Source organism: Seriola aureovittata, chromosome 12, assembly GCF_021018895.1.
Source record: "Seriola aureovittata isolate HTS-2021-v1 ecotype China chromosome 12, ASM2101889v1, whole genome shotgun sequence".
NCBI classification, from domain to species: Eukaryota; Metazoa; Chordata; class Actinopteri; order Carangiformes; family Carangidae; genus Seriola; species Seriola aureovittata.
In genome coordinates this window covers 27,139,276-27,163,538 of record NC_079375.1, presented here as the reverse complement: position 1 = coordinate 27,163,538, position 24,263 = coordinate 27,139,276, and the positions used below count along the sequence as shown (strand labels likewise).

The following is a 24,263-nucleotide window of genomic DNA, read 5'->3' as shown; positions in this document are numbered from 1 at the left end:
AGATTTCTAAATCATGTCATGTATAAAACTGAAGAGTCTGGGGTCTCACTGAGTCACAGCAGGTTCAGATCTGTGCTGTTTTATTTTGGTGGGAACATTTGGATGGTGGATTGATCCTGTAAAGGACCACAGGTGATTTTTGGCTAAAGATAAACAACGTAAACACTCTGCAGGTTGTTACCATAGCAATGTGTAGGTCTGGTGTAAAGCCTGGTGAAGAATTCTGGGAGGAGTCCACAGTGTAGGTACTCTGTAGTAGCTTTACAATCAGTTTAGTTATTGTTTTGTTTCTTCATATTAACCTCAGTAACTTCAGGACGTGTTATTAAGGAATCAAACAGGTTGATTGTGTGACTGAGACTAAATACACCTTAACAGGCTTGGTGTTGTGTTGAACTCTGTTGTCTGATTGGTTCTTGCTCCTTGAGGGATAGCTGACCTTTTATTTAAAGAGTGAGATTCTTTTTGTTCAACCACCAGCATGTATCACCAGCAGACTCCATTGACAGTGTTTTTACCTCCCAGAACAAGCTAGAACACCAGTGTCTGGGTTGGTTAGTGTGTTAGTGTTCGTCACAGGATAACAAACTAAACTGTTGTTTACTTGTTTACCCTGCAGAAACTGTTTCCTGGTTGCCAGTTAAACTGTTCCTCTGTCAGTCAATCACTTAGACTGGAACCAGGAAAATAAGGCCCAGATTTCAAAAGTTATCTGTCTCATATGAAACTCTTCCAGTTATACCTGTACCGTCGGCGTGAGTCTGTGAAACACCTGTCTTGGTGTTCACTTACCTGAGGCTGCGTTCTGTCACACAGTCAGACTATAGATAAATAAACGCTCTTATTGGATTGATCAGGTCTGGTAGTCCTGTGTGTGTGTGTGTGTGTGTGTGTGTGTGTGTGTGTGTGTGTGTGTGTGTGTGTGTGTGTGTGTGTGTGTGTGTGTGTGAGAGAGTGAGTGTGGTCTGAGTGAACATCAATAGGTCATAAACATCTATCTAGCTTAATGATAGTTGTTAATTCTACCTCTTTCTTTTTTCTCCTCTTCATCTCTGTCCCTCTTTTGCTTTGACCACATATCTTCCCTTCCTGTCTCTGTCAAATTAAAAGTCGTGTAATTGTGACACCGCTGTGGATTGTATGTAGTTGTTGTATGTAGGGGAAATGGTGGCGGGGGGCTACGGTAACCATGTTGTTGTTGTTGTTTGTAGTTGGTCTGAGTCGCAGTGAAAACTGAGTTTGATGGTCCAGACCAGGCAGGTCTGATGTTGTCACAAGCTGGTCAGGTTTGTTGACTGGCGTGTAGTTTCCTGGTCGTCGACAAGTGTGAGTTCATGTTGACGTCTTGATCAGTCAACGTCTGTTCTCATGATATTCGTTGGAATATCTCGCTATAGACCGGGTAACCACGATGACGGCTGCAACTGCCGTGTCCACATTTCTGTGACCGTCAAACCTCGGTTCAGAAATTACCGGGAGAACATCTCTGTGACACTCACACAAGTAGATTGATAAAGCAGAGGTAACAGAGTGGACATTTGTAGGAGTCCACGATCTGTCCTGATGCGCTGCACAACCAAATAAACCAGCGCATACGTGTGTAGTGTCTTAAATATGGTTTTTAATGATTGTACTGGAAATATGAGTTTTGTTCAATATTTAAATTAATCAGAACAGATTTATTGGTTTTGCATAAATTTATCTGTCAGGTATTTAATTCACTGGATTAACCAACAGTGACTTTCTCAGTAGTTTCTCCAGATAATTTTTTACATCACAACATGACATGACATTAAATACACACATCTTATCCTCATTGTCCACTCCTGTTTTATTGTTCCACTCAAATCTTCTTTGGTAATAGATCAATAATAATAACGGGAATTAATAAAAGCTGTTAGTCAAACAGTCACATTGTTCCCCTCCCTCAAGCCGTCCTGTTGCCATGGCGTCGTGTTAAATCTTGAATCATGTCTGAATGTTTTCTTCAAATTTCAAGATTTTATCAACAAACACCAGGATGTTTTGTAAGCGGCCACATGGTGGCGCTGTGGCAGCAGTTTGTGTCTGAGGCGTTTCATCAGTGACCATCTGTCAAGTCTTCAGTGTTTGAGATGTTAGAGACTACTAATTAAAAGATTCATAACTCATTAATCAAGATATTTCAGCGAGCTGTTCACATGATGTCAGAGGAACCATGTTTCTAACCATCACTCTGGGAGTAGCAGTGACTTGTAGCAACTTTCTTTCTCCTTTTTCAAACTACAGCGCCCTCTAGAGGCAGAACGGTATTAACCTTGGCCATCTTCTTCGTAGTGTCAGTGTGGACACACTGGAAAATACCTGATTCCACGGCAGCTTTTCTAAAAGAAATTGCAATTTAGTTTTTTTTTTGCAATGAAACTGTGGGAACAAATAAAAATTGCAAAAATTGTCACTTCATTAAAAATGAAAAAATGTAATTACATAAAAATAATAGACAAATAAAAAGTAAACATTGAGCCATTTGAAAAGCTTATGTGCACAGAACCGATCAGTACAAACAACCAGCTGGAGCGAATGAATCACTGACATCAGAGCCTTTCTGAACATAGGAGAAATTACAGATGAGTTATAGACGGATTATGAATGGAAGCTGTTTATATGTGATAGATTTATTCTGATTATACCTGTTAAACTTCTCTGTTCTCTTCTCACATCCTCTAAGTGTTTAACAATTAGTTTTCAAAGTGTTGATTAATCTGTGATAATTGTTTTTTTTCTCTATGACATGTCAAAAACAGTGAAAATGTAGCTGCAGCAGATGTGTTCATGTTTGTCGAGTCGCTAACCAGAAAATATTTGGCTTTTTTACATGACAAACAATTAAGTGATTATTGATTAACCCTCTGGAGTCCATCTGTGGCAACTGTTTTATTACAGTTACATTATATATCATGTAGAGACAAGCTGAGGACATCAGCTGAAAGTGCTGATGTGGGACTTTCACACATGATCAGTCTGAATTGTTCGTATTTTCCGTTATTTACACGATTTATAATTTTAGTGAAAAAGGCACAAAAATAAAATCCCTTTACATGTAAATAAACGGTATTATAGTTTTCTTACATGTTCCTGCTGCATTAGTGTGAACAAATAGTAAAAGAATAGTTTTTACAGCTTTGAGCTTTTCTATAATATTTCGATTGATTGTGACTAAAGATATAAGAGTTATATTTCATATCCTGGGCTCCCAGCTGTTTATAATTTGTCAGATTTACAGCAGTTTGTTGTGGAAAAAGGAAACGATGCATGTGGACTGGGGACGGTTTAAAGGTGTAACACAAAGAAATGAATGTATAAAAAATCATCAATGGATCCGGAGGGTTTTTAGAGTTGCAGGTAATTTGTCTGATCGACTGAATGTTGCAGCTGAACGTTGCGTCTTTAGCATGTGTTCCTTTGTTTTTGTTGTTGGGACGACCGTGGCTCCTTCACACAGGAAAAACTAACCAGCAGAGTTCTGTTCACTCAGTCTAATTAAACTAATTAATGTTAGTAGGTTAATGAGCTCTCTCCAAACTGCTGACTGGACTCTGCCAAAGATCGTTTGTGAGTGAAGACACATGACTCATCCAGTGAACTGCGTCTGTGTAGTTCACCAGAGAAACGATCAGCTGATCGCAGCTCGTTAAACACAGCAGAGTCATTAGATCGATATCTGGAGCTCGTTAAGATCAGAGTCCTGGATCAGGATCATGTTCTGGTTGTCAACATTAATTAGCAGCTGCCTCTGATCCCAGGTCTGAACTAAACTTTATTTATAACTTCAGCCAGTGACAAATGAGGAAGTAAAACCCACTAAGATTGACCAGGATCTGATGCTGGATCTGGATTTCAGTCAACACCAACCTGACTAACCACCTGGTCTCCCCCACTTGCAGGTTTAGCCGGTCACCATGGCGACAGACATTGGCTCGCCGCAGCGCTTCTTCCACATGCCGCGTTTCCAGCACCAGGCGCCGCGGCAGGTGTTCTACAAGAGGCCGGACTTCGCGCAGCAGCAGGCCATGCAGCAGCTCACCTTCGACGGGAAACGCATGAGGAAGGCCGTGAACCGCAAAACCATCGACTACAACCCATCTGTCATCAGATACCTGGAGGTGACCACACCTGGAATCACTTAAACCTCAGTTAGAACTGATCCGAGGGGGGTTCACTTGAAACGAGGCGTTGGTCCACCGGGGGGCGCTGTGAGAAGATCTGACCGTACCACAGACATTCAGATGGATATGTCCACCTGTTGTTACAGCTGGTTTTTCAACATGACATTCAAAATATTCGGTGACCAGTTAAACTAGTTCAATCACACACTAGTTAAATCACATTAGTTAAATCGGACACTAGTTAAATCACATTAGTTAAATCGGACACTAGTTAAATCACAGTAGTTAAATCACACACTAGTTAAATCACATTAGTTAAATCACACACTAGTTAAATCACATTAGTTAAATCGGACACTAGTTAAATCACAGTAGTTAAATCACACACTAGTTAAATCACATTAGTTAAATCACATTAGTTAAATTGGACACTAGTTAAATCACATTAGTTAAGTTGGACACTAGTTAAATCACATTAGTTAAATCACATTAGTTAAATCGGACACTAGTTAAATCACATTAGTTAAGTTGGACACTAGTTAAATCACACTAGTTAAATCACATACTAGTTAAATCACAGTAGTTAAATCGGACACTAGTTAAATCACAGTAGTTAAATCGGACACTAGTTAAATCACACTAGTTAAATCAGACACTAGTTAAATCACATTAGTTAAATCAGACACTAGGTAAATTACACTAGTTAAATCAGATACTAGTTAAATCACAGTAAAGTCGGACACTAGTTAAATCAGATACTAGTTAAATCACAGTAAAGTCGGACACTAGTTAAATCACACTAGTTAAATCACATTAGTTAAATCAGACACTAGGTAAATTACACTAGTTAAATCACATTAGTTAAATCAGACACTAGGTAAATTACACTAGTTAAATCACATACTAGTTAAATCACAGTAGTTAAATCGGACACTAGTTAAATCACAGTAGTTAAATCACACACTAGTTAAATCACACTAGTTAAATCAGATACTAGTTAAATCACAGTAAAGTCGGACACTAGTTAAATCACATTAGTTAAATCGGACACTAGTTAAATCACATTAGTTAAATCAGACACTAGGTAAATTACACTAGTTTAATTAGACACTAGTATCTGTTCTGAGAGTTAGACCGCTCACTGGTCTCTTCTCTGTCTGGTTTATTATCGTATATATGAACCGTTCCTTAGATGTTTACAGTGACTCTACAGGATGAATGTGGGCGGGTCAAAGTGTCACTAACTTCACGCTGACCAATCACTGTCTGTACGATGACACTTTCACTAACTCTCAGTCTGTGTTTCCTGTGCAGAACCGTCTGTGGCAGCGAGACCACCGGGACTTCAGAGCCATCCAGCCTGACGCAGGATGTTACAATGACGTGAGTCCAGACAACACGAGACCTTTACCTGTCCTCCTTTACCTTTATGACGTCTTGGTCCAGGTCCAGACCCTGGTCCAGGTCAGGTCTTGGTCCTGGTCAGGTCCAGGTCCCAGGTCCCAGGTCATAGTCCTGGTCCAGGTCTTGGTCCAGGTCCCAGGTCATAGTCCTGGTCCTGGTCCAAGTCCAGGTCAGGTCCGGTCCGGTCCCAGGTGATGGTCCGGTCCCAGGTCATAGTCCTGGTCAGGTCTTGGTCCTGGTCCAAGTCCAGGTTCTGGTCCAGGTCAGGTCCAGGTCAAGTCTGAATGTTGGGAACAATCAAACTAACAGCCTGGTGCTTTGTGTCTGCTGCAGCTGGTTCCTCCTGTCGGGATGTTGAACAACCCCATGAACGCTGTCACCACCAAGTTCGTCCGAACCTCCACCAACAAAGTCAAGTGTCCGGTGTTTGTGATCAGAGTAAGCTGCCGCATCACTTCCTGTCCACACCGACCCTGTCAGTGTGTTTATTACTGTTTGTGTTGTGAAGCTTTGTTTTGAGGCGTGGTCTAACTGGATCTCAGTTTGAGGATGTTGATGTGAAACACTGAGGACATGTCGGCTGCAGAGACAAACTGGTTCGTTCTGTGTGTCTGTCTCCAGTGGACTCCTGAGGGTCGTCGTCTGGTCACCGGAGCCTCCAGCGGAGAGTTCACTCTGTGGAACGGACTCACCTTCAACTTTGAGACCATTTTACAGGTAAACATCCATCATTTCTGTTCGAGCTGGGAGATTCTTCAGGTTTTATGTCCGATTATGATTTTGTCTCCCAACGATTATGAAAACAAGATAATTGAGATTAAACGATTATTGAGCCTCATTCTGTTTCCGCCCTACAAAAACCATCCCCCCGTCCACTTCCTGGTTATGTTTTGGCATATGTTAGTGACGCATGTAGGAGAACGACATCCTGAGCTGCTGGTTCAGAGTCGGAATTTCTGAGCAGAAGATATTGAGTTGTATTTAAAGTTGGAGAAAGTCCACTGTTAAAGACAGTCGGTGAGTGGCCGTGTTCTGAGCCACACAGATTCAACAGCAGTGTTTGTGTTGAGCTCCGTGAACTGTGATGGTTTCTCTTGTCTCTGGCTCCATTTAGTTTTAAAACATGTCACTTCTGTCTTCGCCTGGCGTCCTGCAGACTCGCTGCTGTCTCAGTTTGTTGTGTTTTAGTGTCAACGTGTAGAAACGATGACACGGTCTGCTCTCTGCTGCCATGACGCCTCTCTGCAGTAACAGTTCACACATGTTCGTAGTATTTCCTGTAACCAACCACCTGCAGAGAAGTGACACCACAGCGACACAACTCTTCAATTATTTTTTATAAAATTAAACATTAATGTCACAAAACAAAAACCAGATTTTTCTAATCTCCTCTTTTAGTTTGTGACTCTAAAATAAAGTGAAGTCAACATGGGACCAGTCAGTGTCTCCCTTTAAAGGGCTCGTCCACCAGAGGGCGCTGACGGGGGACTGTGTCAGGATCACAGGAGTCAAACATCAAATAACCCACCAGAAAATAAACCAGAGCATCGGAATAATTATCAGTTTTATCAAATGTTTTGGTTCTGATTTGCTCTCCTGTGGTTCTGTCACTGCCTCCACACATCGCAGAGTTTCCTCACATGGTGCAGGCCGAGCACTTTCCTGCAGCTTCATGTGTCGTATTCAAACCTGCAGCAGTTTTACCTCCTGACGTCGTGTCGTGTCACAGCTGCTCCTCTCTCTGATCAGCTTCTATGTTGAAGGAAACGGTGATGGTTCACTGCTTCACCTCTTTGTTTCATGAACCAAATGTTTTGACGCCCGTCCTCCTGGTCTCTCCTGTCCCCTCCTGCAGGCCCACGATAGTCCAGTCCGAGCCATGACCTGGTCTCACAATGACATGTGGATGCTGACTGCGGACCATGGCGGCTACGTGAAGTACTGGCAGTCCAACATGAACAACGTCAAGATGTTCCAGGCTCACAAGGAGGCCATTAGAGAAGCCAGGTTTATACCCAATCTACCATTTTCTGTAGTTACCCTGAGTCTCAGCTGCTCACTGTGTGCACTGCAGTACCACCCTGCAGCCACAGGGGGGCGCCACCTCACCTCTCGCCACATGTTGTTGTTGTTGTGGTTGATTAATGACAGATGTAAGTGTGTGCTGTTGCAACACTGCCGTGATCTGTTGTTGATATTCTACCTGATGTGGCTGATTCTCTGTGTGTACACAAACGGTTGATTGTGTTGAATAAAGTCATCAATCATTTACTTTAATTGATTTGGGTAGGCCCAGTGGTGTGGGTGGAGAAGAGGGGGGCAGAGCCATCCAATAAAGGCCCAGGCTTTGACTTTGACCAATAAAGTTTTAGCAGGGATCAATAAAGTGAATAAAGTTCCTGCACACAGTCACACTGCTGGTCTGAACATCACCCAACAGGCTTCTGTAGACGTTTAAATAAAGGTTTGAATTCCACATCAAACACAGTTTAACCACCACGGCCCCGGGAGTAAACCCCCACCTGCTCTGTCCTCTAACGTTAACCTGGGACTCACAGGAGACTGATTTTAAAAAACGATATCCTGATTTCTAGTCCAAAAACATGTGAAGCCTACATTTCCCATAATGCAACAATAGAACAGTGTCTTTCATTAGAGCCTGCAGGCCACGTTTTCAAACTCCACGCCTCTGGCTTGTAACACTGACTGTATGTGAGACATTTATTGACTGATGACGTCACTGTGACGTCATCAGGCTTTAGATGACCTCCTACTTCAGAAGGGTTAGTTCTCCTCAGGACCAGCACACTGGTACACGGCCCTTACACTGAACAGAGACATCTGTACAGTGTGATGTCATCCAGTACCACACATCCTGCATCATACTCTTAAGGTGTTCCTATTATTCTGTCCACCTCTTAATGCCTCCGTCTGTCAGGAGACCACGTAGACGTCTGATGTCAGAAGTTTTTTCTTCATGTTGATGCTACAAAACTACACTAACCATGAGTCTTAGTGCTCTCTGCTACAGGCTGTGTTTGTCTCGTGGTGCTGCCATCCTGCCCAGGACACACCTGTACTCTGAGTCAGTTTCTATGGAAGCCCACAGCTGCCAAACCTGACATCATGGTTCATTACTCAGCTGTGAAACACAGTCGGCAACAGAAACAACGAGGAAGTTCTATGTGTTTAAATGATTTTATTTAATATGGCACGTGCAGGCCTCTGTAAAGAACCAACTGTTACGTCTTACTGTCCAATTTTCTCCACAGGGGGAAACTGTTAGCTTAGCACAAACACTGGAAGTAGGGGAAACTGTTAAGCTAGCTTAGCACAAACTCTGGAAGCAGGGGGGAAACTGTTAAGCTAGCTTAGCACAAACTCTGGAAGCAGGGGGGAAACTGTTAGCTTAGCACAAACTCTGGAAGCAGGGGGGAAACTGTTAAGCTAGCTTAGCACAAACTCTGGAAGCAGGGGGAACTGTTAGTTAAGCACAAACACTGGAGGTAGGGTAATTTATTTTAGCTAAGATTAGCACAAACTCTGGAAGCAGGGGGAAACTTAACCTAGCTTAGTACAAACTATAAGCAGGGGGAACTGTTAATGTAGTCTAGCACAAACTCTGGAAGCGGGGGGGAAACTGTTAAGCTAGCTTAGTACAAACACTGGAAGCAGAGGGAAATTGTTAGCTTAGCTTAGCTTATTACAAACTCTGGAAGCGGGGGGGAAATATTAAGCTAGCTTAGCACAAACTCTGGAAGCAGGGGGAGCTGTTAATGTAGTCTAGCACAAACTCTGGAAGCAGGGGGGAAACTGTTAAGCTAGCATAGCACAAACACTGGAAGTAGGATAATTTATTTTAGCTAAGATTAGCAGTAACACTGGAAGCAGTGGGAAATTCTTAGCTTAACACAAACTCTGGAAGCAGAGGGAAATTGTTAGCTTAGCACAAACTCTGGAAGCAGGGGGGAAACTGTTAAGCTAGCATAGCACAAACACTGGAAGTAGGGTAATTTATTTTAGCTAAGATTAGCAGTAACACTGGAAGCAGAGGGAAATTGTTAGCTTAGCACAAACTCTGGAAGAAGGGGGAAACTGTTAGCCTAGCTTAGCACAAACTCTGCAAGCAGCTGTTAACAGTGAACAGTAAACTCAGCATTAGTTTAATAAATCACTGCAGCTCTTTTAAGTCTTTACAGCCGATAACCTCTTTATTATTTATTATTGACTGGTCAGTTATTGACACTTTAAAACATTTGTAAAAACTTAAATGACTGTCTCACAAACAGGAAATCTGACACAGACACTGGCACCAGAGGATTGTGCGAAATGATTTCAGTGATTATCAAATATGTTAATTTCCTGTCAGTTGATTATTGTTTCAGCTGTAAATGAAACCAACACAGAGATTCAGTTAATGTGACGTAGAACCATCAAACACTTTGCTCAAACTGCTGCTGAGTAATCTTGTGTTAGTTAGTTAGTTAGTTAGTTAGTTAGTTAGTTAGTTAGTAGTTACTACAGCTCCCTGTGAGTAATGATCACATTTAAAAAAAAAAAAAAAAAAAAATTAAATTTTACCAGGTAACTTACCCAGCACAGCTGTCAGGAAGTGTTACCGTAGAAACAGTCCACCCTCCTGAACTGTTCACAGCTCATGATAGAGAGACGTTTGTGTCCTGGAAAACCTGGAACTGTTTGAATCACAGCAGAGAAGTGACAGGAGATTCTGGTCCCTGCTGGACTCAGACCCGGACTGAGACCTGCTTCCACAGTCATTGTGTTAGACCACGTCCAACAGGACGCCTTGAATCTGTCATCTTTTTAATGCAGGTGTTCAGTCATGGAAACGTCCTGGAGAATGTCACACTGCAGTTAATTAATTAGGGCTGCGACAAGTGATTATTTTATTATTGATTATGCTGCTGATTATTTTCACAGTTAATTGATTTAGTGTATCAACTGTCAAGAAATAACCCCAGTGTCAGAGTCCAGACATGATTAACTGTCAGTGAGCAGTTGTTCCTGAGTGCTCCTGAACGCCCCGTGGTTCAGTGGCTGCAGTGGTCTTTGTAGTGATGAAGTCATCGTCTGTTTTCTGATGTGCTGTGACTTTTACTTTTAAAATCCAGAGCTGGTTTAAACCAGATATTCAGGTTTCAGTTCTTCAGGACCAGAGTGGAGTCACAGCAGGACTGATTCATGAGGAGACAGTGAATAATTTCACATCTAGATTTGAGTTGATTCACGTGAGTTTATCAGCTGGTTCCTCTGCAGACAGGTGGACTGTGAACCTCAGTCTCTGGTTGTTAAACATGAAGCTGGACCTGAGGGTGAGCTGCTGCTGTTCACTGGTGTAGGATGTTGAGTCTCCAGATGTTCGGTTGTGGTCTGAAACAGACTGGTCAGGTGGTTTTCATCTGACGTGGCTGCTCACTTTCTCCAGTCTTGGTGTTTTAGATGAAGGATTACAGGCTCATGTAGGATCGGAGGACCAGGGTCTTAAACCTTCTCACTCTGGTGGATTCTCACATTTATTTAACCAGGCAGTCTCACTGAGAGGAAAATCTTTTTCAAGAGAGACCTGAGGACAAGCGACAAAGACACAATCAACAACAAAGACAACACAACTACACAAGAAAGGAACTAGGCAACAAAACATTAACATCAGTAATAAAACATCAGATAATAAAGCTTTAAAATCTCCGAGGTAAATGTAGGCCACCGGTCTGAGGGCAGTTTGTTCCATTTACACAGTGTGAACATGAGGGATGTGGAAGGTGACGTCGTTCTGTAAATACAGATGTAAATGAGAAGAGAAGCTTCAGCAGTCGATGAACCAGTTAAATTTAAACTGACCTCAGCTGACAGGTTGGAGATATGAGGTTTCACTGACTCGGTTCAGATGACGTCGCTCTGAACGTACCACAGCTGATTATTGAACCTTCCTGTGTGTTCATTCGTTTTCAGTTACGTCCTGATTTAGATCAGAACCATCATCTCAGTTCGTGGTTCACTTACAAGGTTTTTCAGTATTTTCAGCCACATCCCATGGTCTTCATCAGAACAACACTGAACAGTTGCTAAACAAACTAAACAGAAAGTGTGACCTTCAGTTAAACTGATGAAAGGATTGTTTAGAGGAACAAACTCAGTGTCCAGGTCATTCAGCTCATGTCCCACTGCAGAAATACCGACTTTACAGTTCAGTATTCACAGTAAAGGTAGAAGCAGATGGACGTCAGGGCGACTGACTTCCATCTGCTTCTACCTTTACTGTGAATACTGAACTGTAAAGTTTGATCATCTACTTATTGATGTATGAGTGAGAGTTCATTGTAACGGCTTCATGTGCTTTTACTAGTTTAATCTACAACAAACATATTTATAACTGATCAGTTTCACCATGTCAGTGATTAATAATTAATGATGAACTTCAGTGTGACTGCAACTGAATATTATCAGCAATGAATCATTTGATTATTTTCTTGACGCATTGACTCATTTGGTTTTTTAAACCAGTTTTATTTTCTCCACTTCAGAGACATGATGAAATGATCATTTGATTGTCAGAGCAGCTGTTGACTAATTAAGTTGGGGTTGATTGACTGATGGTTGCAGCTTTAAACTTCAGCTGCAGAAAAATAACTGAGTTCAGTGAAAGTTTCCCTCTGAGACGTAGAGAGGACGTTTATAGTGACAGGTTTGTCCTGTGTCCTCAACACACACAGAGAAAAGCATGTGGACAGCATCAGTGAGGTCCAGCACTGGTGTTGGTGTTCAGGTCTGGCTCTCAGTCTCTGGTCCAGTTCATCCCAAAGGTGTCAGGAACAGTCAGACTGGGACACCAATCTTTATGGAACAGCTGGAACAACATCTGTTTAAAATATCACAGTGATGTCACTTGAGCAGAGCTAAGGTCTACACTGTGTGACCAGAGCGTCCACATGGTGTATCTCTGCTGCTGGACGTTGAGATGTTCACCTCCAGAGTCTGTCTGACTGTTGAGACAGCTGACTGTTGTTACAGCCGATTGTTGTTATAGGCGACTGTTGTTATAGGCAACTGTTGTTATAGGCAACTGTTGTGACGGCTGACTTGTGACGGGCGACTGTTGTGACGGGCGACTGTTGTGACGGGCGACTGTTGTGACGGCTGACTGTTGTGACAGGCGACTGTTGTGACGGCTGACTGTTGTGACGGCTGACTGTTGTTGGTCCAGGTCCTAGCTCCTACTGACTCTCTCCTTGTCTCCAGTTTCTCTCCGACAGATAATAAATTTGCCACCTGTTCAGACGACGGCACCGTCCGGATCTGGGACTTCCTGCGCTGCCACGAGGAGAGGATCCTCCGAGGTACAGAACCCTGGTCCTGATCAGAACTACCCCAATCATATATCAGATCATGTCTCATATAGACTGAAGACAAACACTGAGGACAAACATTTCAGATAATGTAAATTTGATCAGAATCTAACGTGTGTGTGTGTGTGTGTGTGTGTGTATACAGGTCATGGTGCTGATGTGAAGTGTGTGGACTGGCATCCCACCAAAGGTCTGGTGGTCTCCGGCAGTAAAGACAGTCAACAGCCAATCAAGTTCTGGGACCCAAAGACGGGACAGAGTCTGGCGACACTGTGAGTCCATCAGAATGAAACAACTGATCCTCGTTTGTCAGCCATGTTTAAAGTCTGTCAGAGGTCTCCGTACAGAGGACAGCTCCGCGTCCACCTGTGGTCATGTGACCAGTCAGAGGTCATGTGGTCGTCCTCTGAGGATTCCAGGTTGCTGTGGTTATAGGTCAGTTGTCTTCTCTGTCTCTCTTCAGCCACGCCCACAAGAACACGGTGATGGAGGTGAAGTGGAACCTGAATGGTAATTGGCTGCTGACGGCGTCACGTGACCACTTGTGTAAACTGTTTGACATCAGAAACCTGAAGGAGGAGCTGCAGGTGTTCAGAGGACACAAGAAGGAGGCTACAGGTGAGTCTGAGCAGAGGTGTGTGTGTGTGTGTGTGTGTGTGTGTGTGTGTGTGTGTGTGTGACAGTGATTGACAGTGACTGACTCTGACTGTTGTGTGTCCTCAGCTGTGGCTTGGCATCCCGTCCATGAAGGCCTGTTCGCCAGCGGAGGTTCTGATGGTTCTCTGCTCTTCTGGCACACTGGGTAATAATGACACACCTGTGATAAATAGATTCTTTATTATTTATCTCCGAGGGGAAATTCATGTGTTCATTAGCTCATTGTTGATAATAATAATAATAATAAAAACAGTTAATAATAAATAAACAATAATAATTATAGTACACTTGGGCAGTGGGAACAAAGGATCTCCTGAACCTCTCTGTTCTGCAGTGAGATGAGACGTTTGCTGCAGCTGCTTCTCTGTCCTGCCAGAATGTTGTGGAGAGGATGTTGGTATTTTCCAAGATGGCCTCCATCTTACATTACATGCGTCTCTCCACAACAGTGCTGAGTGAGTCCAGACTCCTGCAGCACAGAACCAGCCTCTTTGACCAGCTTGTCCAGTCTCTTTGAGTTCATCTCGGACATGCTGCTGCCCCAGCAGACTGCAGCATGAAAGAGTAGCACTTCATGACGAAAAAGAGCCGGCTCTGCCCCTTCCGGTAGATGGCATCTGTGTTCAGGGACCAGTCCAGTTTACTGTCCAGGTGCACACCTAGGTATTTATAAGTGTGCACCACCTCAATGTCCTTCCCTTGAATGCTGACTGGCTGAAGGGTGGGCCTAGACCTCCGAAAGTCCATGACCATGTCCTTGGTCTTGGAGGTGTTCAGAAGGAGGCAGTTCTTGTCGCTCCATTCACTGAGGACCATCATCAGATCCCTGTACTCCTCTTCCTCGCCACATTAGCTGTGTCATCTGATTATTTCTGGATGTGGCAGGATTCAGAGTTGTATTTAAAGTCGGCCGTAAACTGGGTGAACAGGAACAGAGCCAGAACAGTTCCCTGTGGAGCCCCAGTGCTGCTCATCACTGTCCCTGAGACAGTCACCCAGCTTGACGTACTGTGGTCGTCTTGTCAGGTAATCCACAATCCAGGAGGTGAAGCAGGGATCCGCCCCCATCCCTTCCAGCTTGTCTTTAAGAGTGGGGGGTTGGATGGTGTTAAATGCACTTGAGAAATCAAAGAACATAATCCTCATGTAACTACCTGGCTCATCCAAGTAAGAATGGTGGAGCATGTAAAGGACGGCATCATCCACTCCTGTGATGACAGGTGATGACATCAGGGCTGAGGTGTTAAAGTCAGAATGACCTCCTCTCTGACCTCATCTCCTCGACCTCAATGGTAAACATCCTGAGGTAAAGACGACGGTCAATGACTGCATTTACACTAAGTTTTTTTTATTTGAACTGACTTTATTTCTAACACCCGGAGGATCAATCCTCCTTCAACAACAAAAACAAACAGGATGAAATGTTGAAATAAGAAAAGATGAACTGAGCAAGAGATCAGAATAAATGATATTCAGACAGGAGTTTATAGTTTCCCGTTCATAGAGCAAATTCCTGTTTATGTCTTTCCACAATGGGAGGATTCCGTGCAACAACATGAATGTATAGACTATAGAATTTAGTTGTGATGATGATGATGATGATTCATCAGCTCGTTCTTCATGACGACTCCTGACCGATGAAAGAGAATGAATCTATATTTATAGATCTGAGCTTCAGTCCATCAGACAGAAACAGCTGCTCTGATGTTTCTACATGTATGTGGCTCTGCTGTGGTTTTAAATGTTGCTGCAGCAAGGCATTGTGGGACGGCATGTCTCCTTTCCTTTGGTAAAGGAAGCTCCAGTGTTTCCTAAAGGAGATGAGAGAGGAAGCAGAGAAGCTCCTTCCCTCACTCTGAGACTAAAGATCATTTGACTCAGTCTGAACCTCCAGGAGAGAAACACTTTTCCACCTCAGACCAGGTCTCAGGTCGCTGGTCTCTGCTGGTCTCTGCTGGTCTCTGCTGGTCTCTGCTGGTCTCTGCTGGTCTCTGCGGGTCTCTGCGGGTCTCTGCTGGTCTCTGCTGGTCTCTGCGGGTCTCTGCGGGTCTCTGCTGGTCTCTGCTGGTCTCTGCTGGTCTCTGCGGGTCTCTGCGGGTCTCTGCGGGTCTCTGCGGGTCTCTGCGGGTCTCTGCTGGTCTCTGCGGGTCTCTGCGGGTCTCTGCTGGTCTCTGCTGGTCTCTGCGGGTCTCTGCGGGTCTCTGCTGGTCTCTGCGGGTCTCTGCTGGTCTCTGCTGGTCTCTGCTGGTCTCTGCTGGTCTCTGCGGGTCTCTGCGGGTCTCTGCGGGTCTCTGCGGGTCTCTGCGGGTCTCTGCTGGTCTCTGCTGGTCTCTGCCGGTCTGTTGTGATGTGTACTGGTTTGTCTGGATTAACTGGTTCAGGTGTTTTGTCAGGGTGGAGAAGGAGGTTGGAGGGATGGAGATGGCCCATGAGGGGATGATCTGGAGTCTGGCCTGGCACCCGCTGGGTCACATCCTGTGCTCGGGCTCCAACGACCACACCAGGTACGAGCGTCACACGGGAAACGTCCTGGAGGCGTGGCCTGCCGCGGTTCCTTTATCTCCTCTGCTTTTTATTTTCAGTAAGTTCTGGACGAGGAACCGACCCGGCGACAAGATGAGAGACCGCTACAACCTGAACCTGCTGCCGGGGATGTCGGAGGACGGCGTGGAGTACGGTGAGCGATAGAGGACAAACATCAGAACACAGACGTTTGTGACTTCATTGACTCTCAGCTGATGGTTGTGCGTTTGTGTTTCAGATGACCTGGAGCCGAACAGCGTGGCCTCCATCCCCGGCATGGGGATCCCCGAGCAGCTGAAGGCCGCCATGGAGCAGGAGCAGAGCAGTAAGTCTGGTCCTGGAGAGTCCTGGAACATCCTGGGACAGATCCCAGGTTTCCAGACTCACATGAAAACAACAGGAACAAACAGAGAGAACGAAATGTTTCTGACAGACTGTGAACTCTGAGTCCTGGAAGTGAGAATGTTTGTCTTTAGTTTTAATGTTAAAATTACAACTAAGTTTAAAATTATTCAACAATAAAGACATAATATTTATAATAATACTAATACTATTATTATTATTATTAGTAGTAGTAGTAGTACTGCTACTACTACTAATAATAATAATTAATAATAACAATAATATTTTGAGGAAAAAGCTGAAATTTAATGAGAATAAAGTCAAATCGTCTCAGTATCACAGCACTAAAATTTAATGTCTATTTACTTTACAGTTTTATAATATTACGACTTTATTCTCCAGGTTTTATATTTGACCTGATGTTACAGTTTATTCCTGCTCATGTTCAGTTATTATACTGATAATATAATATTATCAGTATAGATCAGTATAATATTTATAACAGTGTTTCTGGGACCGACTCAATGGAAGCGGAAAGTGTCTGTCAGAGCTTTAGGTCTTTGAAGGTCTCACAGAGTGTCAGGTGTAACTCAGGTGTGTAACTGGTCTCCAGGTAAAGAGGTGGCTCCTGAGGTGGAGATGTCCATCCCTGGTCTGGACTGGGGCATGGACGAGGTCATGGGGAAAGACGCCAAGAAGGTCCCTCAGAAGAAAGTACCGTACGCCAAACCGATTCCAGCGCAGTTCCAACAGGTAAACACCTGCAGCAAATCACCTGATCATCACCTGATCAACACCTGATTAACACCCGATCAGCACCCGGATACACTGATGATCCCACGAAGCTCACGACTGTTTTCAACATGACTGCAGTCTGTTGAACAACAACCTGGTCAGGCTGTAGTCGTGTGTTGTTGACTGTGATCTCCTCCACCTGTGTGCAGGCGTGGGCGGAGAACAAGGTCCCCATGATGCCTCCCTCAGGAGACCTGGCCAAAGACCGGAAGGTGGAGCAGAAAGCGGACGTGAAGAAGAAGACTCAGGCGGAGATCGAGCAGGAGATGGCAGCTCTGCAGTACACCAACCCCATGCTGCTGGAGGTGAGAGGCTCCTCTGACTGGAGGAGGGTCTCAGTAGAATCTCAGTAGAGTGTCAGTAGAGTCTCAGTAGAGTGTCAGTGTCAGTAGAGTCTCAGTAGAGTCTCAGTGTCAGTAGAGTCTCAGTGTCAGTAGAGTCTCAGTAGAGTCTCAGTCTCAGTAGAGTCTCAGTCTCAGTAGAGTGTCAGTCTCAGTAGAGTCTCAGTCTCAGTAGAGTCTCAGTAGAGTCTCAGTAGAGTCTCAGTCTCAGTAGAGTCTCAGTGTCAGTAGAGTCTCAGTCTCAGTAGAGTCTCAGTCTCAGTAGAGTCTCAGTCTCAGTAGAGTGTCAGTAGAGTCTCAGTCTCAGTAGAGTCTCAGTGTCAGTAGAGTCTCAGTAGAGTCTCAGTAGAGTCTCAGTGTCAGTAGAGTCTCAGTAGAGTGTCAGTAGAGTGTCAGTCTCAGTAGAGTGTCAGTCTCAGTAGAGTCTCAGTAGAGTCTCAGTAGAGTGTCAGTCTCAGTAGAGTCTCAGTCTCAGTAGAGTGTCAGTCTCAGTAGAGTCTCAGTAGAGTCTCAGTCTCAGTAGAGTGTCAGTCTCAGTAGAGTGTCAGTAGAGTCTCAGTCTCAGTAGAGTCTCAGTAGAGTCTCAGTCTCAGTAGAGTGTCAGTCTCAGTAGAGTCTCAGTGTCAGTAGAGTCTCAGTCTCAGTCTCAGTAGAGTGTCAGTCTCAGTAGAGTGTCAGTCTCAGTAGAGTCTCAGTCTCAGTAGAGTGTCAGTCTCAGTAGAGTGTCAGTCTCAGTAGAGTCTCAGTAGAGTCTCAGTCTCAGTAGAGTGTCAGTCTCAGTAGAGTGTCAGTCTCAGTAGAGTCTCAGTCTCAGTAGAGTGTCAGTCTCAGTAGAGTGTCAGTCTCAGTAGAGTGTCAGTCTCAGTAGGGTCTCAGTCTCAGTAGAGTCTCAGTAGAGTCTCAGTGTCAGTAGAGTCTCAGTAGAGTCTCAGTAGAGTCTCAGTGTCAGTAGAGTCTCAGTGTCAGTAGAGTCTCAGTAGAGTGTCAGTCTCAGTAGAGTCTCAGTGTCAGTAGAGTCTCAGTCTCAGTAGAGTCTCAGTAGAGTCTCAGTAGAGTCTCAGTCTCAGTAAGTCTCAGTGTCAGTAGAGTCTCAGTCTCAGTAGAGTCTCAGTCTCAGTAGAGTCTCAGTAGAGTCTCAGTCTCAGTAGAGTCTCAGTCTCAGTAGAGTGTCAGTAGAGTCTCAGTAGAGTCTCAGTCTCAGTAGAGTCTCAGTAGAGTCTCAGTCTCAGTAGAGTCTCAGTCTCAGTAGAGTCTCAGTAGAGTCTCAGTCTCAGTAGAGTCTCAGTCTCAGTAGAGTCTCAGTAGAGTCTCAGTCTCAGTAGAGTCTCAGTGTCAGTAGAGTCTCAGTCTCAGTTGAGTCTCAGTAGAGTCTCAGTCTCAGTAGAGTCTCAGTCTCAGTAGAGTCTCAGTAGAGTGTCAGTCTCAGTAGAGTCTCAGTAGAGTCTCAGTCTCAGTAGAGTCTCAGTCTCAGTAGAGTCTCAGTGTCAGTAGAGTCTCAGTCTCAGTAGAGTCTCAGTAGAGTCTCAGTAGAGTGTCAGTAGAGTGTCAGTCTCAGTAGAGTGTCAGTCTCAGTAAAGTCTCAGTAGAGTCTCAGTCTCAGTAAAGTCTCAGTAGAGTGTCAGTAGAGTCTCAGTCTCAGTAGAGTGTCAGTAGAGTCTCAGTAGAGTCTCAGTCTCTGTAGAGTGTCAGTCTCAGTAAAGTCTCAGTAGAGTGTCAGTAGAGTCTCAGTCTCAGTAGAGTCTCAGTAGAGTCTCAGTAGAGTTTCAGTCTCAGTAGAGTCTCAGTAGAGTGTCAGTCTCAGTAGAGTGTCAGTCTCAGTAGAGTCTCAGTAGAGTGTCAGTAGAGTCTCAGTGTCAGTAGAGTCTCAGTCTCAGTAGAGTCTCAGTCTCAGTAGAGTCTCAGTAGAGTGTCAGTCTCAGTAGAGTCTCAGTAGAGTCTCAGTCTCAGTAGAGTCTCAGTCTCAGTAGAGTCTCAGTAGAGTCTCAGTCTCAGTAGAGTCTCAGTGTCAGTAGAGTCTGAGTAGAGTCTCAGTGTCAGTAGAGTCTCAGTAGAGTCTCAGTAGAGTCTCAGTGTCAGTAGAGTCTCAGTAGAGTCTCAGTCTCAGTAGAGTCTCAGTGTCAGTAGAGTCTCAGTAGAGTCTCAGTAGAGTCTCAGTAGAGTGTCAGTAGAGTCTCAGTCGAGTCTCAGTCTCAGTAGAGTCTCAGTGTCAGTAGAGTCTCAGTAGAGTCTCAGTAGAGTCTCAGTCTCAGTAGAGTCTCAGTGTCAGTAGAGTCTCAGTGTCAGTAGAGTCTCAGTAGAGTGTCAGTAGAGTCTCAGTGTCAGTAGAGTCTCAGTGTCAGTAGAGTCTCAGTAGAGTGTCAGTAGAGTCTCAGCAGAGTGTCAGTAGAGTCTCAGTGTCAGTAGAGTGTCAGTAGAGTGTCAGTAGAGTCTCAGTGTCAGTAGAGTGTCAGTAGAGTCTCAGTAGAGTCTCAGTGTCAGTAGAGTGTCAGTAGAGTCTCAGTGTCAGTAGAGTCTCAGTGTCAGTAGAGTCTCAGTAGAGTGTCAGTAGAGTCTCAGCAGAGTGTCAGTAGAGTCTCAGTGTCAGTAGAGTGTCAGTAGAGTGTCAGTAGAGTCTCAGTCTCAGTAGAGTGTCAGTCTCAGCAGAGTGTCAGTAGAGTCTCAGTCTCAGTAGAGTCTCAGTAGAGTCTCAGTGTCAGTAGAGTCTCAGTAGAGTCTCGGTCTCAGTAGAGTCTCAGTAGAGTCTCAGTGTCAGTAGAGTCTCAGTAGAGTGTCAGTAGAGTCTCAGTCTCAGTAGAGTGTCAGTGTCAGTAGAGTCTCAGTCTCAGTAGAGTCTCAGTGTCAGTAGAGTCTCAGTAGAGTGTCAGTAGAGTCTCAGTCTCAGTAGAGTCTCAGTCTCAGTAGAGTCTCAGTCTCAGTAGAGTCTCAGTAGAGTCTCAGTAGAGTGTCAGTAGAGTCTCAGTCTCAGTAGAGTGTCAGTCTCAGTAGGGTCTCAGTAGAGTCTCAGTAGAGTGTCAGTCTCAGTAGAGTCTCAGTAGAGTCTCAGTCTCAGTAGAGTCTGGTCTCTGTCTCCTGCAGCAGATGAAGATTGACCGGATGAACCAGATGAGCACAGATGGGAACATGGGGCCCCCACAGGGGCAGGGCCCTCTGCCCCCCTTCCCTGGCCCTGGAGGGCCTGGAGGTCCTGGGGCCCCGATGCCGCCGGGTCAGCAGGGCTTTCCCCCGAACATGCCTCCTCAGCAGATGCCCAACAACATGGGGCCCCCCATGGGCCCTGGAGGCATGCAGCCACCCTTCATGCCCCCTGGACAGATGGGGCCACCCTCAGGACCTCAGCCTCACCAGGGGCCCCCTCAGGGCATGATGGGACCAGACATGCAAGGACCCCAAGGTATGCAGAGACATCCTGGCCCCCCCAGAAACATGGGCCCCCAAGGGCCTCACGGTATGGGTCCTGGACCCAGAGGGATGCAGGGGCCCCCTGGTGGGATGATGGGCCCTCCTCCTCGAGGAATGGGTCCAAGGGATCCTCAGGGGCCCCCACCTCAGGGGGGCATGATGCCACCTCAAGGGAACATGATGGGCCCCCAGGGTCCTATGCAGGGTGGGATGATGGGGCCCCCACCCAGGACACACAGCAACATGCCAAACAACTATGGGATGGGCAACATGCAGGGGCCCCCAGGAGGGATGCATGGACCTCCAGGAAATATGCAGGGCCCCCCAGGAAACATGCAAGGACCACATGGTAACATGCAGGGGCCCCCAGGAAACATGCAAGGACCCCATGGTAACATGCAGGGGCCCCCATACATGCAGCACCAGGTGAGTTCCTGTGATTCCTCTGTACCGTGATCTGCGCTCTGACTGGTCCACGATCAGGTGTAAGGTGCAAGTTGATGAGTCCTGATTCTGTCTCCACAGGGCCAGAACTCGGGGCCCATGATGCATGGGATGGGGCCGCAGGGGCCCAACAGCAAAGGTAAGACACGATACCGGTCTGACTGATCCGGGGTTTGGTCCTCAGTCCTGACTCTGTCTACTCTGACTCTTCTCATCTAGGAGACCCTCGGGGGCCACCACCAAACCACCACATGGGCCCCCCAGACCGCCAGGGTCCTGGAGGCCCCGGGGGACCAGACCAGGGCTCGGGGCCTTACTGGGGGGACAACCAGCAGGGTCGACGTGGACCGCAGGACTTTGATGGAGGCCAGGACTTTCACGGCAGAGGAGAGGAGGGCTGGAGACCAGGACCTGGACCAGGATACCAGGGGGGAGGGGGCCACAGGGGGGGGGGCCACCGAGGAGGAGGAGGGAGCGGAGGGAACTGGGGCCCTGACGAGAGGTTCAGCGGAGGAGAGTTTAGAGGACGGAGGGACGACAGGTCAGAGGGTCTCTCTTCACTCTGAGGTCTGTGGACTCTGAGGTCTGGGCTGAACTGGATTCTGGACTCTGTTTCAGGTTCAGAGGAGGAGGCCCCGGCCGGCCCGGAGCTCGAGGGTACGCCGACGAGTACGGAGGCCAGGAGGAGGGCTTCGACGGCCCCGAGGACTTGGGCCGAGGCTGGGACAACGGAGGCAGAGGGAGGCCGCCCCGAGGAGGAGGACCCCCCAGAGGAGGAGGTGAGGCGTTGGTCCACCTCAGTCCACACTGGTCACACTGGTTGTCTTGTGATTGTAGGAAGTCAGAGATCAAAGGAAAGTGTTGACTGTCAGTTTTGATCAGTAACAGTTGAGCAGCGCCTCCTGCTGGGAGGAGGGGGAGGTCACCTGATCAGAGCTTCAGCCATCTTTATGTTTATAATCCCAGAGGTTGTAACACGTCCTCTGAGCAGCTGCAGGCCACAGGGACAGAGAGCTAGCTGTTAGCATGCTAACTTCAGTAGAGCTAACACTGGTGTTTGTTTCACATCTGGAGACAGATGTTAGTGAGTGAAGGAAGAAGTTTGATGCTGTACTCTAGACTGCTAATGCTACCGTTAGCTTCACAGGAATGTGGGAGTCACTTTCACAGCTGGATGTTTCTGTCAAGGAGCCCACAGCCAGACTGCATTTCCCATCAGCCCTGTCACCTTCTGCTCTCACACTCTTCATATCATCTAAAACACTTTGTAAGTGAAATGAACTCTTCCTCATCCTCAGACTCTTATTGTGGCGGATCTTTCCTCGTCTTCCTGTCTGTAGGTCACGACGGCTATCGGGATGGTCAGCAGATGCATGATGGGACATCTCCAGCCGGTCGCGAGCGCTCGTCCTCCCTGCAGGGGATGGACATGGCGTCTCTGCCCCCCAGGAAGCGTCCGTGGCAGGACGGACCGGGAACCGGAGACCCCCGAGAGCGGGAGTCCCCCGGAGCTGACGGAGGTAAAACTAACGGGACAGATACAGACAAAGCCTCGTCCAGTGTCCTCCTGCTCCTCAGAGGACGAGCCCTCAGATGTCTGAGGTTTTTTTTTTAAATGTTCACATGTTGCTGATCCTCTTCTCTAGATTTACTTTTTGTAAATATATCAACAAACCAACGTCGCTCTCAAAGACGTCAAAAAATTATTTAGTAAAAATGAAAATGTCCCAAGTCTAAATGAAACAGACACAGCTCACATATATATATATATACATACATATAGATTCAATAATGTATATTTTTCTCTTTATTTATAAACATCTCACGTTGATGGTGGTGAACGTGGTCATGTGATTTTCATATATTAAACATGAACTCAGCTCCGCTCCGTCTCCTGCAGGTCGTCCACCCCAGAGGGAGGACGGGGGTTATGGTCCTTCTGTTCGAGGCGGACGAGGCGTCTGGGGTCCTGGAGGAGGACCCGGGCCAGGATTGGGCCCCAGGAGAGGAGGACCAGCTCCCAGAGGAGCACCGAGGGGGGGTGGCCGGGGCCGGTAGTCCTGAGGAAGACGCCTCCTGTGAAGCTCCTCCTCCGGTCGGCTCCTGCTGGTCCTCCTCAGACACGAGACCAAGCGCAGATCCTGAAAGCAGATCCTGACGGACCCTCAGACAGACTTTTGGTCATGTGACACATTGAGATCTTTGCTGCTGCTGTGAAGAACGGTGGTTTGTGATTGGTCCACAGTGACTCACCTGAGGGGACAGGTATCTGGTGTCTCCACCTCTCTGAAGCACAGGATTATTTTAATGTAAAATACTGTAGAGAAGCATCACGTCTCTTTTATTTCACAGTCCACTTTTGTCCTCAGCTTGTTTTTGTAAAAGATTTCTATGTTTTTGTGTCTTCACCGACTCCACTGAGGTGGACAATAAAGATTCACACTTCAAATCGTTACCACGGCGCCACATGTGGACCACTCAGACCGGCCAGGATGATTTTAGCTTAGCTTAGCATAAAGTCACTGTACAGTGTTTTAGATCAGGAGGGTTACAGTGACCCAGTTAGAACAGCGAAGTTACTGCAGGTGTCATCAGTAACAATATGTCTTTATTAACAGATCAGTTATTTTTACTGAGTGGATGAAGCTCGTTAAACTAATGAACTCCTTCATTATTAATGATTTGTGTTCTGTTGAACAGCTTTACTCACTGACATGAAGTCATGCGTCATGTCAGCTGTTTGTGGTGATACTGGTTCAAACCATCGAGGACATGAGTCTCTACCAGACATTTATTCTGCAGATTATTTCTTTTTTTTAAAGTATATTTTTTGGGGGCTTTTATGCCTT

General features: G+C 45.9%; 1 protein-coding gene across 2 annotated transcripts in view; it reads left to right on the top strand.

Moving 5' to 3' along the window:
• Positions 1-23,869, top strand: part of wdr33 (WD repeat domain 33) — a 25,012-nt gene extending 1,143 nt beyond the window's left edge. The window contains exons 2-21 of one of the 2 annotated variants that reach the window (XM_056391448.1): positions 3,924-4,142; positions 5,460-5,528; positions 5,883-5,987; positions 6,171-6,266; positions 7,405-7,556; positions 12,807-12,904; positions 13,059-13,185; positions 13,377-13,531; positions 13,637-13,715; positions 15,964-16,074; positions 16,153-16,247; positions 16,332-16,418; positions 17,049-17,188; positions 17,380-17,535; positions 20,650-21,396; positions 21,496-21,553; positions 21,634-21,955; positions 22,033-22,193; positions 22,755-22,934; positions 23,315-23,869. In XM_056391448.1, the coding sequence (XP_056247423.1) occupies positions 3,939-4,142; positions 5,460-5,528; positions 5,883-5,987; positions 6,171-6,266; positions 7,405-7,556; positions 12,807-12,904; positions 13,059-13,185; positions 13,377-13,531; positions 13,637-13,715; positions 15,964-16,074; positions 16,153-16,247; positions 16,332-16,418; positions 17,049-17,188; positions 17,380-17,535; positions 20,650-21,396; positions 21,496-21,553; positions 21,634-21,955; positions 22,033-22,193; positions 22,755-22,934; positions 23,315-23,472 (3,300 nt within the window). In that variant the 5' untranslated portion in view covers positions 3,924-3,938 and the 3' untranslated portion in view covers positions 23,473-23,869. Of the gene's footprint in view, positions 1-3,923; positions 4,143-5,459; positions 5,529-5,882; positions 5,988-6,170; positions 6,267-7,404; positions 7,557-12,806; positions 12,905-13,058; positions 13,186-13,376; positions 13,532-13,636; positions 13,716-15,963; positions 16,075-16,152; positions 16,248-16,331; positions 16,419-17,048; positions 17,189-17,379; positions 17,536-20,646; positions 21,397-21,495; positions 21,554-21,633; positions 21,956-22,032; positions 22,194-22,754; positions 22,935-23,314 lie in introns of both variants that reach the window. The other variant, XM_056391447.1, reaches the window with a different exon arrangement.
• Positions 23,870-24,263: the final 394 nt, after the last annotated feature.